Raw genomic sequence first — 17,825 nt, forward strand, 5'->3', positions numbered from 1 at the left:
CAAAAATTTATTATACGTAGGCACAGAATTGTACATAATGAGAAAAACTCTCTGACCTTACAGCGAATCTTTTAAACATTCCTTTGATAATAAAGGTACTCTTGGAAACAATATTTAGGTTGACTCCGTATATTATAATATGTACAGGAAAAGTTATAAAACCATGGACCCAGAAAAAAAATTAACTTCTCTCTTTGATAAAATAAAAAGTAGTTAACGATATAGAGCCAATATTTACATAAATACAATAGGGATAATAAGTTTTAGAAACCTGTATAATGATTTGAAATACTAATTAATGAAGAGGATGCGTGTGAAATGGTGGGTGTGACTCTCAATGTGGTAATGAGATTATTTTGCATAAACAAATGCAAATTGAATTAATTCTGAGATCGCAACCATGAATTTAAAAAAAAATGAAGGGGTACATTTTTTAGTCCAAGCATCGGGGTGGAGGGGATTTTAAATCACAAATACATTTTGTTATCCATTTTAAATATAAAGATCTACGTTAATGCAAAACTAACGATCATAAAAAATACTTTTTCTGTAGAGAGTATCTAATACAACAGAAATGCTATACATTTTTTTTAATATCTACGCACCTTATTTTTATCCAACACCATTCCGTTAGAGACTTTTCGTTAAACCAAATAATTTTGAGCATGTGTTTTTTATATAATTGCCTTGAAAAAAAGAACCGAATCCCTAATTAATACTTTTAATTAGAATTATGGCAAGGTTTAATTACGTTTTTACGAAACAAATTCGTTTAAATACAATTTGTACTTCTGACCAGAAATGTTTGATTTTTTATCTAAGTTTTTCTCTTTATTCTGAAGAAATATTGATTTGGTGGAAATGCTAAGTGTTTATTTGGTTTTTTAAGACCCTAGAAATTTTTTTATCATCTTCACCAACTTTTATGAAAGATAGTAAATCTCTGAGAGAGCATTTAACAACTATTTACAAGAATAACAACCGTTATAGAGAAGGTAATTGGAATTGCTGAGAATATTATCCGAGGGGTTATTTTTAGGTAATATGTTTATAAGCAAAAATTAAAGTTAGTTTCAAATTAAGTGCTTAAGTTATTATGTGGGAGGAGATACTTTTGAAAAGTTATTAATTTTGAAGGTATTTTTTAAAAAATTCGGTTATCTACTCGTGATAAATTTGTACATATCTAAAGATGTGAGAAAACTGGTGGATTTCCAAGCACAGTGTTTCAAATACCATTTTCAGTTAAAATTTATTTTTGAATTTTTTTAATGTTCTGACCTTAACGTTAGAATGGATTTCAATCTATTTTTTATGTACATTCTATGATTCTTAGCACCACTACTTCATGCTAGCTGTTGTTTTAGACAAACAGCATTTTTTTTAAACTGCTCACTAAATGAAACCTTAACTACTCAAAATTTGAAAGATCGTTAGGAAAAATGTTATTTGGCTTTCTATAACACAGAGATGTTAGTTGAATGTTATATTTTTTTCTCGAAAAGATGAGTTATTTAAAATGGCAAAGTGAACATCCTTCTTTTTTTATGGAACATTTGTAAGCGGAGATAAATAGATTTAGCTTTAGAAATGATTTCAAATGTATAGCGAGTAGGCCTGATGGAAACAGGATTATGGTTCAAAAATTCTAAAAGCTAAACGTTATATATTTAGAGAAAGAAGTTTTCGAAAATACTCTGTATTTAGATAACAGCATTATTGTATTTAGATTTTGTCCTCTCCGGTTTGTGAAATTTCTTTAAGATAACAATGAGTTTTTTTTAACATCGGCGTTTTCTCAATTAAATAAATTTTTTACAGCAAATCTTAAATTTTTCTCGTGGCTTGTAGCAATTTTGGCAGTGTTCAATAACTCTTAAACTCTGAATAAGAAAGATAAGCCCTTAAGTGGGACTCATTTATAATTAAAGCCACTATGAAAATTAAGATGGGTGATTTATATGAGTATTAATAATACAGAAATTTTAACAGCTATAAAATTAATTTTATAAACTTAGAGTAGTAAAAAAAAACGCGTAACAAAAAACAATACTTCACTTCCGAAGAAGAAACTTAAACTTAACTTTTAAACAATTTGATATCTTAAAAACATAAATTATAAAAACCACCACCCAATACTAAAGTAAAGAAACAACAGTAAAGGTGGTCTAAAATTATCGGTACTAACGAAAATTACCGAATTTTAGATATATATATATATAAGTTACAGCATATATTTATTTTCATTTAAATTAAATAATTTACTAGTTTTGGCACGTAAACTAATATCCGTCAACAGTTTAATATATTTATTTCACCACCGGGTAATAGCAATAGGCCTATTGCGTTTCATTTTGCGCAAAATGCCAATAATAATGATTTATTTTTTATGCCTATAAAACTAACTTTACATAGCCTTATTTCTCTTTCTGGCAAAAATGAATGGTTTTTGGGGATGTTTGTGTGCTTTTTATAATTGTAATTCACAACAAAAAAACACGCTGTAATTAAACAATCCCCATAATAAATATGAGAATTTAAATCTAAGAAAAAATTCTTTTTGGAAGGATGAATTAATGACTAGCTCTAATGTTTTTTTTTTGTTTTTTTTTTTTACTATATTTAATTAAGAGAAAGATTTTATAAAATGAAGTATGAAGTTTATGGTTATGTTGTTTTTAAATTTGGAGAAGTAAGTGCTCTTACGCGAATGAGCCTTCAAAGATGGGTACGTTTATTTAAGATAACGTAGCTAAATGGTATTCATGAACTTAAATACCAAAATCTTAAACTAATACTCTTTATATAGTTTTAAAAACGCAATTTGTATAACATTGGTTTTGGAAAACTGGCACAAACTTTTATGTACATTTTTTAATTAAAAAATGTGTGGCCTTTTTCTTATATATCGTACCCAATTTAATTCATTAATTACTTCATACTCCAAAGTGGAAGGTTTTGGAAATTCATATCAAATGCTCTTTAAGACTCTCCCGAGCCAGAAAAGCAAAAGCCACAAAAAGGCCTAAAATAATATCATTTCTCATTCTCGTCCCGTTAATTATCATTTGTATCATTTTCATTTAATTATGGTTATTTAATAAAGTGAGGGGTGCCTCAATTAAAACTTATCAAGGTGACAATATTCTCAAAGGAGGGGGTTAGGAGATGACTCTCGACTCCAACGTTAGGAAAAGCCAAAGTTCCCCGTGAACGTTAACAATCCCCGCTGTTAATTACCAAATACATTTGAGCTTTATTTTGTTTACCTTAAATATTTTTACATACATAGGTAGATCACGTTGTGTCCAGGTTCTTAGAACGCAGCTCCTGGTATTTTGGCAGCGGGTCTTCCATCTCGATTTGTGGCCTCACGCTTTCGGCAGCTAAAGCACGCTCTTTCTGCAATCTTAAAGTAATTATGAACCACATTTAGTACACAAATATCTATTTTCATAGGCAATATACTCCACAGAAGTGGAAGTGGTGCTTAACAGATATGGCAAATAACATCACTGTATCAAAACAGAAAAAGTGGTAAATAATAAATTACTAACAATAATTTATAAAATTCAATTTAAATTCACATTTATCAGAGATTCAGTGGGGCATGACCGACAGTTTTTGTAATGTAAGTAGCGTTTAAAACTTTAAATTGCTTTTTTGGCTTTAAAGAACATCTTTTTAATGATTTACTTGATATAACAAAACATTATTCACTATTTACCGTTATTTACCAGTCGTATATTTTAAAGAAATGCAAATGCAATGTATGCATTTACAATTCTTTAAAACCCAAACTTTGCCTATTTAAAACCTTTAATAAAAAACTAAGCAGTTGTTTCGAAGAAAGGTCTAAAACAAACAACGAAACATTTGAAAGGTGTCAGAAGATTGTATATTAGAAATGTAGGAATGCGACATGCAGAATGAAAAATTTTTAACTCTCTATATCACTCACCGCTTTCCCATGAATATAATCCCAAACACTTCGATTGTTAGCAAATTAGAGTACAGAAAGTTTAAGTTTAGTGGTTGGAAAAAGAGCAGTTATTTTAAAGAAGGATTTAAAAAAAGAGCAAAGACATAAATCCCCTAAGCTATAGCTATAGTTAAAAATAACTCACTTATTTTTCGATTGCCTCATAAACTGCTGGATCTTTCTAGCGGCTTGATGTTGCCTTCGTTGAGAATACGTTCTCCTATAACATTATATACATTTATTAATTTCTTTCCATTTTTAAATGGAGATATTTCTTACTTCAAATTGCAAGAATTTGGAGTTCCTTCCCTGCTGGGTCGCTTATCTGTCTCGGAAAGACTTCTATAGAAAGCCAAACCGTGGTTCGAAGATGTTACGCTCCCTGCATTAGGCTTGCACATGTTTCCAGTACACATTTGAGGCTGAGACGAATTATTGAGAATAGAGATGTCATTTCCCTCCTGGCACTTCTTGAACCGTTTGTGCTCGCAATAGTTTCTGAACTGATTCTGAATTACTTGCGCCGCTTTTGTCATCTGTTTATAATACATATACTGCGCATGGAAAGAAATACAGTAAGGAGCTGGGAAATTTAATTATTAATGCGATTGCAATAACTAATTTACCTGTTTATAGCGTCGATAGTAGCTCTGTATCAATACAGCTGCGACTTTCTCCTTCTCTTGCTCTTCCTGTCGCTTGCGGCCTTTATATGATCGGTAAGCTTTCTGGATTATCTTAGCAGCTTCATAAAGTTCGCGTTGTTCTTTATCAGATAAAGTTAAGTTTGAGAAATCATTTTCCATGATTTTTCCAGAAGCTTGAAAGAATTCACAGAAATCTGCAGTGGTTGGTGGTGGAGAAGGGGAATCTAATGCGAAACTTCCCGGGCTTTGTAAACATGAAGATGAAGCAGGGCTCAATGTTGACGTTGGAGTGTTATTCTCGCAGTATCTAATGATGATTAAATTTAACATTAGCAAACATCAAAAAAGAAAAACTCTGTGAAAAAGTCATACCTGTAATTGTGATCACTAAATTCAAAATTAAATTCGTCTCCTAACAGAGGAGGAGGTGGCTCATCTACTGGACATATTTCCAAATCTGTTGTGGCTTGTAACAATGAAGTACCTGATTTTCCATCATCTGTGTGCATACTGGATAAGGACAGAACTCCGTTCATTGATGCCTCGGAAGTGGCTTTAATTCGATCTGGCATTGCAGCGATAATTTGTTCAGCCAAAGTGAGCACTCTGCTCTCAGTTTCACTGGTAGTCCCCATGAGGAGAGAAAGATCACAACTACCATAGCTTTCCCTTCGATTTTGAAGACTTATATTTGCAGCTAAAGTGAAGAGGTGTTTTAGGTGTGGTTCAGTACATTATAAATAAAACTAATTGATTATCACCATTTCTCATATTCATTGGTGCATGATCATGGTCTAAAATTAAAAAGGAAGCCTATTATATTATATCCTTCATTAATTTGCTTTAAGAATTTTACCATCTCCATCCGCATGGAATCTATCCAACTTCAAATCAGTTTCCCAGAAATCTGCGTGTGAATTTTTGGAAGAAGATAACATACACAAATTGATATTGCTATCCACCGAAGACCGTTTGGTCAGCTGAGGAGGCAACATGTGACCGAAAGACTTACGTTCGAAACGATTGGGCATGCCCATTAGATTATTACCGTTATTGTTCTTAATACTGTTGTTGTTATTGACACTATTGACTAACGAGGTTGGCAAATTACTGGTCAAAGATAAGGTTTCAGATGGCGGAGGTAAGAATAAATTTATGGAAGCGTTATCAAAATTATTTCCTTGAGACAAATTGATATCCATATTGAATTTGGATAATTCTTCCACAGTTTCACTATCCTGAAAGATGTTCCCGGGCATGGAAATATCATTGTGGTTTTGTACTATGGTTGACTGCTGCGCTTGCTCCAGTCTTTCAATTTGGTCCGCCAAATCGGCGTGTCCATTGGTCCTTGCAGAGTCTAATGGCCCACAACCTTTATCATTGGTTATTTGAAGAGCCATTTTGTTCCATTGGTAAAGAAGCAGCGCTACTTCTTTGTGACCACGAGCACAAGCCCACATCTAACCATTTATAAAAATTTAAATATACCTCATTTGGAAAAATTTCACTAACTTTTATTCGTCTTACCAATGGTGTACAATGATTACGATCTCGATGTAGTGCATCGACTTCAGACTCTAAAGTCAAAGACGGATTCTCAGCCCTCCAATGTAAAAGGGTACAAACTAGTCTACTATATCCCAACGCAGCTGCCAAGTGCAACAAAGTCAAATCTGGGCGACCTGAGGTGCAATCCAATGGGTTGGAATTCCCCTGTTGTACCCAAATACCTCTCATCAAATATCTGCACACCGACACCATGCTGTTTTCAAATGAACGTTGCTGATTTTCACTGAATCCCTGAGAAAATGATTCATAAGTTATTTTTATGCACAGTTGCACACTGATTAACTAAAAAGGCTGTACCTCCACTGCTGGTCTCAAATTGGGCTGGTTCAACCCCACATTCTGATTCATGAAACACACTCTGGCTTCTAAGACTTCTAATCTCTCCAAAACCGAGAACTTCAACACACTCTCTGGTTAAAAAAAAATGATTATAGCCTAGTCACACAAGCAAAACGTTTTGAAAAACTTCGTTGGAAAATACAGTTTTCAACTAGGGTTTGCAAAGTATGTACCATTTTTGTTCATAAACACTGAGATTAATAAGCAAAAGAAATTATCTGTATTTCCTATTAATATAATTCCACTACTACAAAAAAATTTAATTTTCAATGTGAACAGTAAAGCTACATCTACACTTCTCCCTCTCAGTTCTTAACATGGGCCTAGACTCTCAATTAATATTTTGGTTTAGTTTTGTTTTTGTTAACTCAAAAGGATGTGTATAAAATTTATTAGAATAAAAATAGGTCATTCTTCAAAACTTGGCCAACAAAGTTTTGCAAAAAAATTTTCTCATGCGAATACACCTTTAACTATTAAATAGTTAGCCAATTACCTTCCACATTGAACCAATCTTCAGTTTTAGGTGTAGTGATAACTGGCCTATCTTTGTACTCGAAGCTAACCGGATTTGATATGACAAATCCCTCGCAAGCAACTTGCAAGGTAACTAGTCCGGATTCGTGCGCTAGCATAAAAATATAGGATAATTAGGAAAATTAGTAAAACCAGAACGTTACACTAAATCTCTTAGAGAGGTATTTAGATCCTTATACAGCTAATGATATTTGCTTGAAACATGTACCTTCGTAGGTATACAATGTAATTTTTATATTTTCTACCCAATTGAAAATACATGTTTCCTTTTCATAACCTAGATGGATCATTCTCTCGTAAAAGACAAATAATATACTTCTGTTATTAATCAATCAGCTTTCTAAAACAATATACCTGGGCAATAACAACGTAAAACCCCGGTTTGAACCAAATTAGTTGGTACACTGACACCGTCGAATATAACTGTATATGGAGATGATGATGAATACCATGGTCCTGTAACCAAAACCTTGACACCACCCTAAAAGTTGGGAGGAGTTAGTGATAAGTTTTATAGTTCATAGTATCAATATTAACTTCTATATAAGACCAATCTGGAGAGTAATCCGTGATATTAGCTGTGCCTTCTCTGTAATCCATGGCTGACTGCTGGTTGTTGTTGTTATTATTGTTGTTATTTGATTGAAAACTTTTGAATGATACTGAAGAGCTTTGGGTGGATGACCCACTGCTCGAAAGACCTCCGCCAGGAACAAAGTCGGAATTTAAATCTTCTAAGCCCGGTATATCAGTCAGCATATCAAATGTATCCAAGTTGAAAACTTCTTCATCGGGAGTCGAAATATCATTGTCGATGAAATCCATCGGATTAATATCTATAGGTTGTTCCACTTCAGTTTGAGAAGGTTCCATCTTTATATGAGTGAAGATCATTTTTGTATTTGGCATTGTTGTAGCGGAGACTGTTTGTTCAGTCACCATATCAATATTTTCATCAAATAAGGAAATATCTTTTGGTTTCGAAGTTGAAGTGACCTGTTGAGATATTTAGTTATAAAATTTAAGTTTTTATGCTATTTAAGTGTGTAAACTCTTACTTCGCTTAAGTCTGGCTCTTTCTGTAACCCGGGTGAGACGCTGGAGCCAGATATAACTGATGTGTTAATGACGGATAGATCTGCATCTTGAGATTCTGCCGGAGGTTTTAATACTTCTGTGCGGTTTTCAATTCGTCTTGTACTGAAGGATATGGCGTTTCTAGTAGTAGCGCATTGAATTGTGGAAGCATGTAAAGCAATGGGATGAGATTTTCCACCATTTCCCGGATCTTGACCACACAGCAATGTAACTGGTGCGGAAGTGAGACCCATCCCGGCTCCAGCAGCAGCTGCACTATTCAGAATTAACAAACCACCTCCTCCTTGTAAATGCGATAAGTTGAGAAATAAAGATGTGGTGGTGGTTGCCGTTTGATTTGTCCCATCACCCACGCTACCATCGTGAATTATTTGCCTGGTACAATGTTACATAAAGGATTAACGGTTATAATTTTCAAAGTGAGTTTAAGTTAAAAGCAGACAAACCTGCAAGGAGTGGCCAGAAGTACTCCACCAGTCGCTGTTGTGTTGACAACTGTTGTGTTTGTTGCGCTTGCGGTTCCAATATTATTTGCATTTCCCTGAGATGTTTGATCCACCTGGTTGGCACTCCCAGTTTGGCTGATAGGTACGATTGATGGTCCAGTTGTTACGACAGTGGCCATTGCTGTCCTGGAGATGCTAGCACTGACAGCAGCAGCTGAGGCAGCAGCCGCTGCAGCAGCCTGAGCTTTCGGTGATATAATACGGTGCAAAGTATGGGTACATTTCTTTGCGTCCGCTGAAGAAGCTGCGGATTTGGAATTGGTGTCACACGAACACTCGTGGGTGCGGATGGCTGTTTTGGCACGCTGTTTTTCCATGAGCTGTTGAACAATAGCTTCCACAGTTTCTGCAGTCTTTACAAAGTAAAAAAATGAGGTGGCTGTTTTTCGTTTATTCAAGTAAATTATAACACATCCTTACAGATATTTCCAATTCATTGTTCAAGTCAGGTTCATTTTCACTATAAACTATACAAGCGTTGATGTTATTTTCAAGTAAAAACAAAATCCAGCAAATAATCAGTAAGAAATAATGAGTATTCTTACACATACACATAGGTTTTAGTTGTGACACAAGCTCGTCTTTTGTCCATTCTTTTTTGTCAGCACAGTAGCTAAGGCTCGGAGTTATGAGCAATTTATTATCATCACTATACGGAACGTTGAGATAGTGGACAAGCACAATGTCCGGGTTCTTTATGTTAGGAAAACAAAAAACAATTTCCCATATTATTTGCAATGCAGAGGAGGACAAATGGAATTTAATTTTACTCTGGATAGAGATCTAAATTGGGCAGTAAAACAAAACGTACGAGATCACGAACCTGCAGAAGCCAGTAACATCTGCGATGGAACGTTGGCAAGATTGCTGAGTGGACATAACAACCATAAATGCACTATAAAAAAAATTCATTTTTAAAATCACATTTAATTTAGGACCTTCCCACATATTTAAAAGATAATTCTTCACCTCAGTGCCTTGAACTTTCAATTTCATGTGATCCTCTCTTGTTGTTTTACCATCTTTTCTTTTTTTCCAACAATAGCCATCCCTGCGGTATCGTACTCTCTTCCTACTGTACAGTAACATGGATCCACTCTTAGGCCGGATCTTAACTTCTTTTGATAACCAGTCCTCATGTTTCTCGAAACTTATAAGAATGGCAGCAATTTCCTAGACAATGTTTTGTTAATTTCATTTTTGATATTTCCAAACTGATTATTTTGTAGCTTCTTATACTTCATTAGTATTCCAACGGTGTCTTTGTGTTGGGAAATGCTCAGCTTTCAAAATACTCTCAAGGCTTTCAGGAAGAGTAGGTTGTCCATCTTCAGTTTCAACTATATAATTTCAATGTGTTCAATGAAATTTTTTTTCAAAATTTTTGTTAAACAGTTGCTATTTAACAAGTTTTATCACACCTTTATTAGACTTCATCGATGTTGTTTTTAATCTAGAATTGGCTGGAGAGCGGATTGATGACTGAACAGCAAAATCTCCAGACGGCATGTCCCCATGGCATAGATATTGCACTCAAAATCTTGTATAATAACGCCTATAATTACTCCTTAACATCTCAAAATCCATGCTGATAAGATATCTTTTATCTCCATGAAATACTTAAGATTCCTTTTCACTGATTTACACCCCTTTATCTTAAAAATTTGACAGCATCTATTAAAGTTTAAGACTTTCCTCTAAAAATTGCCTAACAAATAATAATATATATTTAACTTTAACACTAACACCCTACTAACACATTATAAAAGTAATCTATAAAAAGATTACTATAGCAATATTAAAACTACTATTTAAGGTTGGGCACTATTTAGAATAGATTAAGCACCAGACATTCCATGAATAGTGAAACTATTGCTCTTTTTCTCATTACTTTGAAATGTGTATAGAGTAAATGGGAACATTTCGGTTTATTAAGGCAAAACAGATCAATAATATCTCATTATTCATATTTTGCAAGGTGAAGTGAGGCATTACTTGATTAAATTACATTGCACAGTTTATTAAGGAAGAGTTGCTCTTTGTGTCTTTTACATAGTCTTTTGTACCCTTTACCAAGATATACTATAATAAAAGATGTCAGTAAAATTGAAAAAAAAAAAAACGGTTAAATTCTACTGTTACAGCAGAAAAATTGATTGCTTTGAGTAAAATTAAAGGCACGGTTCCCTAAAAAATAAGGGTGTGTCTGTTTCATGCCATTCAGAATATGAGCTAAAGCAAAGGTGTAGTTTCAAATAATAGCTATCAGAGAATTGTCAACTCATAGCCTACCGCTACAGTTTGAGTTGGCAGAGTCTAATTATAATCTTCTAAACTGGCCCTAGTAACTTGTAATATTTTACTTAAGACTACACAAAAAAATTACTATTAGAATTTAATTTTAATATTAAAAATTGTAATTTTTTCTACACTGAAAAACTATTTATTATACACTCAGGTCTATAATCAGGTCACTAGAATACCTAAAAGTGAATATTTTTCTTTATGGTCCCTAAATCATCTTTTAATAGTTATTTGATTCAGTATATTCGGAGGAATAACAACAGCTAAGTTTAATTTAAAAGTTCAATTTTGTGTTAACTAAAATGTAAGTCAATTTTGGGAGGCAATAACTAAAAACTAAGTGTCTTTGCAATAAATTAGTTCAAATAAAAATATAATTTTGTTTTAATTTATGTACATTGTTCTCTATTATATTCTGTTTTTATCTAAACTATTTTATATGTTTCAGTGGGATTGCTGTACCGTTAGCAATTAGAAGCCTTGATAGCTGCCAAATGGGTAAAAGCTTCCAAATGGTTAAAATAAATAAAATAATGGTAAAAAATTGGTTTTGCCAATACATGTATATGTGTTTAGATGGGGGAAGTATGTTTTAGAATGACCTTAAACAAAAAATTCTACGAATGGTTAGCTAATATGTACTCAGTACAACCTTAATTTAAGGCGAAGGCACAGAGTTGGGGCACCTAGGCAACAAAATATGGGGTTAAGTTGCCAGGGGATCTGCTGGTCCTAGATGCCCTGCCTACTTTTTCAGACTTGGCTTCTCTAAGGCCCATTACTCAACTACCGTTTAAAGCGAAGGCAAAGGATAAATTATGAATACACTTACCAACAATTTAAATATATCTTCTTAAACAACAATAACACAAAATATATCACAATTTGTACAATTGCGTAATAATTATACTAAACCGCAAATTTATTACGCAAGCCCCCCGGAAAATACAATTTCCGCCATTGATCGGATCGGATCTTCGCGAATATAAATCGCAATCACAGATGGCGCTGCACAACAAATTTTTACCAGCCCAGCTTGAGATCATCATTAAGCCCTGGTTTTTAAAAGAACAACGCTTAAATAGATATGTTTTTCACTTTTAAGTTAGTCTGACGCTAATCGTTTCCCTTTCTTTCCCATTTGTGTTTTTGAACGAGATTCAAGATTTATTTTATAAAAAAAAAGAATGCACACGATACATAAAAAAACATTGAACTACAAAGTCGAAAACGTTTAAACAAAAATAAAGGAGAAAAGGTTTAGATCACATGTAGCGTAAATACCGTATGCCGTTAATATATATTTAACAAAACGTTATGAAATTAGAGCATTTTTCCGAGGCCATTCGTCTTTAGCCTTTTTCCATAGTCCGAGGACAGTTTTAACTTGTCTTAAGTCTATGTTCTTATCAGTGAAGTCCAATAAAGTTTCGATTGGCGTCAGTTGTTGGTGTGTGCGCCACTCAGTGATGTCCGCCGAAATATCTAGTGCAACTGTGCACACTCTATTAGGATGTGTCGTAGGTCTTCCACATCATGGCTTTTATTGAAAGGGAGATGGGCGCACTTCAACCGTAGGTCCATTGTGCAACCCCAAACCTTAAAACTTAAAAGAGTCCAATCTGCGTTTGGCCGGCATGTCGAAGAAATCAGAAGTTTCCAGTTAATGCATACCTGTTAAGATGCTCAAAGCTTTGAGCTGCGTAATTTTCGCACCTGCAAAGTATGTGAGAGGACGCTGCAGTCTTGATTTTGACTCTTGACCACTAGACTGTTACCGCCCTCCCTAGCAGTGAGTGTGGAAACCACACCACTCCCGCTGGTTTGATTAGTCTCCTCACATTTTGCTCCCTCTGGTTGAGCCACCTTGACCTTGTCATTTATGGTGCTGTGTTTGTTGATCCTAGTTGCCATCAACCTCTTCAGGGTCCGATAGACTGAAGACTTTGAGGTCCTCTGTCAGCGTATCTTCTTCCGAGTCATCGCTTAACAGAGGCGCTAAGTCCTCTAATCCTGAAATTTCTGAGTTGTTAGACCTAGGTTAGACTCAGATACTGGAAAAGGCTCAAAATAAATTCACTAAATTAGCTACCAAATTTTCATCGCGACCTGCTCCTGCCCGATTAAAAGCCCTTAAATTACAACCTGTTTCAGCGCGTCACAAACTTAATAATCTGTGTCTGCTCCATAAATTTTTTAACAACAAATTAGATCTAGGTTTCTCTGATTATTTTTCGCAAGACACAGATTGTTAGTAGATGCTTATTATCAGCCCATGTTAATACTTAATTCTTTTTATAGTCTGGCAAAGTTAGCAGATGACACTTTTGGAATTACATGGCTTTGAAATAAGACGTGATAATTTGATCTCTGTACTTTAATTAATTTTATATTACAAATAGTTTTAATATGTTATTAAAGTTGGAATCCATTGTTAGAGTTAGAACCCACTAAAAGAGTGACGTTTAAATATAAGTAAACTAACATGGTGTCAGAAGTTAAGAACGTAACTTTGAATGGGAGATCTTTGTCTTAAGCCTTGGTTCTAAATGTCAACCACTTCCGTAAAAAGGGCCGGAGGTAGCACCAAAGAAGAGGAATCAAACATCGACGAGTCTGACGATTCTCAAAGCACTAGAGGTCATTCCCTTAAACTTAAGAAACCTCGTGCCAACACGGCTTTACGCCTTAATTGTTTTGCCCACTCAGTAATTAACAATTGGAATAAGCTCCCCAGGATATTGTTGCAATAAACGAATATCATAAATTTAGAACTGCTGTAACAGACCACCTCGCATCCCATCCCTAGTCTGTATGTCCATGGACTAATTATAGTACTTCGTACAGGGACGCCCCATTCCCAAAATCTACGCTGGGCGATTGTTAAATGTGCGCTCTGGCGGCGGGTTTTGAAAGCTGCGGAAGTCTAGGGTCAAAAGAGGAGAGGGGGGGGTTGCATTAGGGATAAAAAAATTGTGATCTGTCGTCTGCCGGTACTAGCCCATGCTTTTGTAATTTGTACACATTCTTTGGTTAATTTTGGTTATTTGTATGTTTTTTTGTAAATTTTAAAATATGAATTTATCTTCTTTGACGGATAAGACATTATTTAAGTCCCCTACTAAAAAAAAAGTGAAAAAACTAGGGGAAATATATGATGAATTGTCTTCTGGTAAGTGTTTACTAAGGCTTAATACCAGCCTTGTGTTATTTTTAATGTTGTTTGGGTTATATTTTATTTTTATAGATGATGATGAACTTAAAGAATGGCCAAATTTGGCAAATGAAATTAATGATTTTGAGCTATTAGAAAGGAAAAGTGATCATTCAAATATATCAAAATCGCAAAAAGCTGCACCATTTAGAGTTTTTGATGATATCTCAAATGGTAAATTCTATTTCATAAAGTCATATTAAGTTACAAATTTTTATGTCACCCATTGACAGAAAGAAAAGTATAGTAAATTACCAATAAAGTAACAAAATAAAAAAAGTTTACATACAATTATATAAAAAATGAAATAAAAAAAAAAAAAGAAATTACAGGTACTTAGACATACCATGTACGAAGTACTATAATTAGTCCATGGTATGTCTAAGTACCTGTAATTTCTTTTTTTTTTTTTTATTTCATTTTTTATATAATTGTATGTAAACTTTTTTTATTTTGTTACTTTATTGGTAATTTACTATACTTTTCTTTCTGTCAATGCCTGCGCATAAGCCGGATTCGGCTTGGTTGGCAAAGTTCCTTTCTAAATAAATAAATAAATGCAATTACAGGTGTGGGATTAGCCTCACGATCTTCAACAGTTACAACTTTGCTTGGATTATGGAGTATCTTAAAGATATCCCTGACCAAACCTGTTTCAGCCACAAATCCTGCCTCCTTAATGGCGTTGGCCCGACTCTCCACCCATTACGAAAATCGAACGGATGGCAGTCGGTTCCTCCACCTGGCCGAGAACCTTCCAACAGTTGTTGTTTAGTGTTTGAAGACGCTTTATAAAGAATTTATCACTTTGACTTTAGGGTCCTTCGTACAGACGTCCTTTGTGTGAAGAGCGACCTTAAGGTTTCGGCAGGTCACTGGTTTTTTTGACAAAAAGCCTCATTCCCCCAAGAACCTATTCGCTTAGGTCAAACTCCTTGCATATCGAATGACCTGAGAAGTCGTCCTTACACAGCTGGTTACTAAGTTTGCGTCAAAGACTTTATAATTATATGATTCGCTTACTAGACAGGCGTCTCTGTACAAAATATCTGTTAACCCTTTCGAAACACGGAAGAGGCACCAGTTGAAGCCAGCCTTGGAAATAACGGTGGTCAGGTGGTCAAAGACCAGTTAATTAATTGCTCAGACCAGTTTATTTATTAAAAATTTGGGGGGTCACTGGTCACCGTGTCCAGTTTATTAATTCGAAATAATAACAAAAAACAGAAGGTGACCAGTTTAATAATTCCAAATAATAGGAGATGACCTTTTAATTCAAGGTTTATATCAATTTCGATTTCCCTATTCACGGGATTTCTATGTACAGCGACTCCGCTTACTACCGCCGCGGCCGCACGCCGAGGTTTTATGAAGAGTCCCTTCGCTCGAATCCCTCAAATGAGTGGGACTGTCTAACCCCCTCCGGCCTCAAACCCTCAATCCTCTAGTCTTGCTTTCCCCCAAGTACGGTAGGCTGCCGGGAGTAGTGGCTCACTCCTGTAATCCCAGGCGTCCGGGAGGCAGAGTTTGTGGATGGTCGTGTGAGGACGACTACCAATTCCCCAACGGGTGGTCGGAATACTTCCGCCACGGGTGTCCCCACATATCCCCCCGTTGGCGTAGCCGTTACACATATCTCACCCTGATTAATCAGATGGTGTCTCTCCGGGCTCGCGGTCTTCTCAGACTCAATCAGCCCTTTCTTCCTTGAATAAATAAAAAAAAAAAGTACGGTAGGCTACCCTGGCTACGCGGTAACGGACCGGGGACTCTGGAGTTACGGGGCCTAGAGAAAGAGAGATAATACGGTAAATTACGAGGGTCTTCTAGGCTATGGTAGAAGTCTTAGGTGAGATAGTACTATATTGTACTATTCTTGTGGTACTCATAAAATAAAGTTAACTATTTTGAATACGTGTAAAGTTAATGTTACCAACATAATCTAACTTCTAAACATGTAATATAGGTTTTTTAGGCTTATAAATGGCATTAGAACATTTTATATGAGACCAGTTAAATAATTCATAAGCTAGGGGGTCACTGGTCATAAGGACCAGTTTAATAATTAATATGTTAGGGGGTCACTGGTCAGAAGGACCAGTTTAAAAAAAAAGCTTATTTCCAAGGCTGGTTGAAGCACGGGGAAATTTCTTACCAGCGGCTATAACCAAAGAAGATCGTATGCAAGTTGAGCCCAGCAGGACCCCCGTAAAATTGTGCCCCCCTTAAGAAAAAATATATGTTAATAGTTTTTATTTTTGCCTATAATTATATAAAAAGTTGTATTTTTTGGTATGTCATTGGTGGATTTCGAAATTCAGTGTAAAATTAAAACGTCATTTGTTAGTCATAATGGAACACAAATTATTATACGTTTCTGTTTATGTTTTCCCTTACGGAAAAAAACAATTGGAATTGTATGGGAAATATTCCAATTGGGATACTATTGGAAATCTATTGTGTTTTGGGACAAATTACCAATAGAAATATCTTATTGGTCCAATTAAAAACCCATAGCTATTTTCCAATTGAATACCTATAACACTATTTCGCATTACACAAATAGGCCTACTCCCCATTACATACCAATAAGATTATTTCCATTTGGTACCCAATAGGCCTACTCCCCATTACATACCAATAAGATTATTTCCATTTGGTACCCAATAGGCCTACTCCCCATTACATACCAATAAGATTATTTCCATTTGGTACCCAATGGGCCATTCCTAATTGGGTATCAAATGGTTTTTTTCCAAATAAATACCAATAGGCCTACTCCCCATTACATACCAATAAGATTATTTCCATTTGGTACCCAAAGGGCCATTCCCAATTGGGTATCAATTGGTTTTGTTCCAAATAAATACCGACAGGCCTACTCCCCATTACATACCTATTTGTATGTAATGGCTATTGAACTTGTTGGTATTTAATGGTAAGTCCTCATAGATGTCCCATGGGGATGATTTGCATTATATACTAGTATCATACTTGATAAAAACCTTTATTATACAGACATAACCTTAAATATGTCAATTTACAATTTTAATTTTTTTGAAACTTTTCCGAATGTCAGCGATTTTTTTCTGTAAGTGCATGGTGAACACCTTTCACCCCTTTATCTTGTATTTCAGAATTTTTTCCTTTCCTCTGCAGATAATAACGAACACAGGCTAGAAGAAAAAATTATTTAAATATTGATATTTCTTTTAACAACCAATTTTATTCTTTTAGTACTTTTAATACTGTTAACTTTGTGAGGGGTCAATCGGGGTCTCGGGTCTTCTTCTCTCAAATTTTTTAGTCGATTTGAGACCTTTCCACCCACACTTCTCCCAGCTAATGTGGTCGTACCCCATATGGCTACAGCCAAGTTTTTTGTAAAAATTGATTCATTAGGCGCAATGTGGCATTGTTCCCATTTCTCTTTTTTAATAAAGATACCATTTGCAAGAAATATCTAAAAGTTTGTGAAAAATATTTTTATATAAAACCATATAAAAATAAGTATTATTTAAAAACATACTGTATCATTCTCGCGGATATGCTCCAAAAATTCATATTGATTATTTTCCAAATTTGCACATGAACAACTTGTTGAGCTGGCCAATTTAACTTTCAAG

General features: G+C 34.8%; 1 protein-coding gene across 9 annotated transcripts; it reads right to left on the bottom strand.

Annotated features, from left to right (window-relative positions):
* Positions 1-6: 6 nt before the first annotated feature.
* Camta (Calmodulin-binding transcription activator) lies at positions 7-11,987 on the bottom strand. Of its 9 annotated transcripts, XM_090161531.1 has the most exons (23): positions 11,818-11,987; positions 10,103-10,221; positions 9,921-10,021; positions 9,651-9,854; positions 9,493-9,576; positions 9,227-9,374; positions 9,102-9,148; positions 8,622-9,034; positions 8,136-8,550; positions 7,615-8,073; positions 7,432-7,558; positions 7,037-7,168; positions 6,499-6,611; positions 6,160-6,432; positions 5,642-6,092; positions 5,486-5,536; positions 5,391-5,423; positions 5,002-5,326; positions 4,609-4,936; positions 4,262-4,536; positions 4,128-4,202; positions 3,962-3,989; positions 1,578-3,409 (listed from the first exon to the last, which is right to left on the bottom strand). In XM_090161531.1, exons 2-23 carry the CDS (start codon positions 10,188-10,190, stop codon positions 3,317-3,319), a joined length of 4,263 nt encoding a protein of 1,420 aa, XP_090017657.1. In that variant the 5' UTR covers positions 10,191-10,221; positions 11,818-11,987; the 3' UTR covers positions 1,578-3,316. The 9 variants fall into 9 exon arrangements, with proteins under 9 accessions (XP_090017653.1, XP_090017657.1, XP_090017655.1 ...); XM_090161527.1 differs by lacking the exon at positions 3,962-3,989 and adding an exon at positions 7-686 and having other exon boundaries at positions 3,270-3,409; positions 5,486-6,092; positions 11,818-11,985; XM_090161529.1 differs by having other exon boundaries at positions 5,486-6,092; positions 9,505-9,576; positions 11,818-11,986.
* Positions 11,988-17,825: the final 5,838 nt, after the last annotated feature.

Source organism: Leiobunum rupestre, chromosome 10 (assembly GCF_980474605.1).
Source record: "Leiobunum rupestre chromosome 10, qqLeiRupe1.1.hap1, whole genome shotgun sequence".
Classification (NCBI taxonomy): domain Eukaryota; kingdom Metazoa; phylum Arthropoda; class Arachnida; order Opiliones; family Sclerosomatidae; genus Leiobunum; species Leiobunum rupestre.

Bases quoted from the DNA above. Each gene is read 5' to 3' on its own strand.
- Camta (XM_090161524.1), bottom strand. From the start codon at position 10,190: ATGCCGTCTGGAGATTTTGCTGTTCAGTCATCAATCCGCTCTCCAGCC. The intron at 9,855-9,920 runs GTATAAGAAGCT...AACATTGTCTAG, and splicing joins ACCGTTGGAATACTAATGAA to GAAATTGCTGCCATTCTTAT. The intron at 9,375-9,492 runs GTACGTTTTGTT...CCTAACATAAAG, and splicing joins TTCTGCAGGTTCGTGATCTC to AACCCGGACATTGTGCTTGT.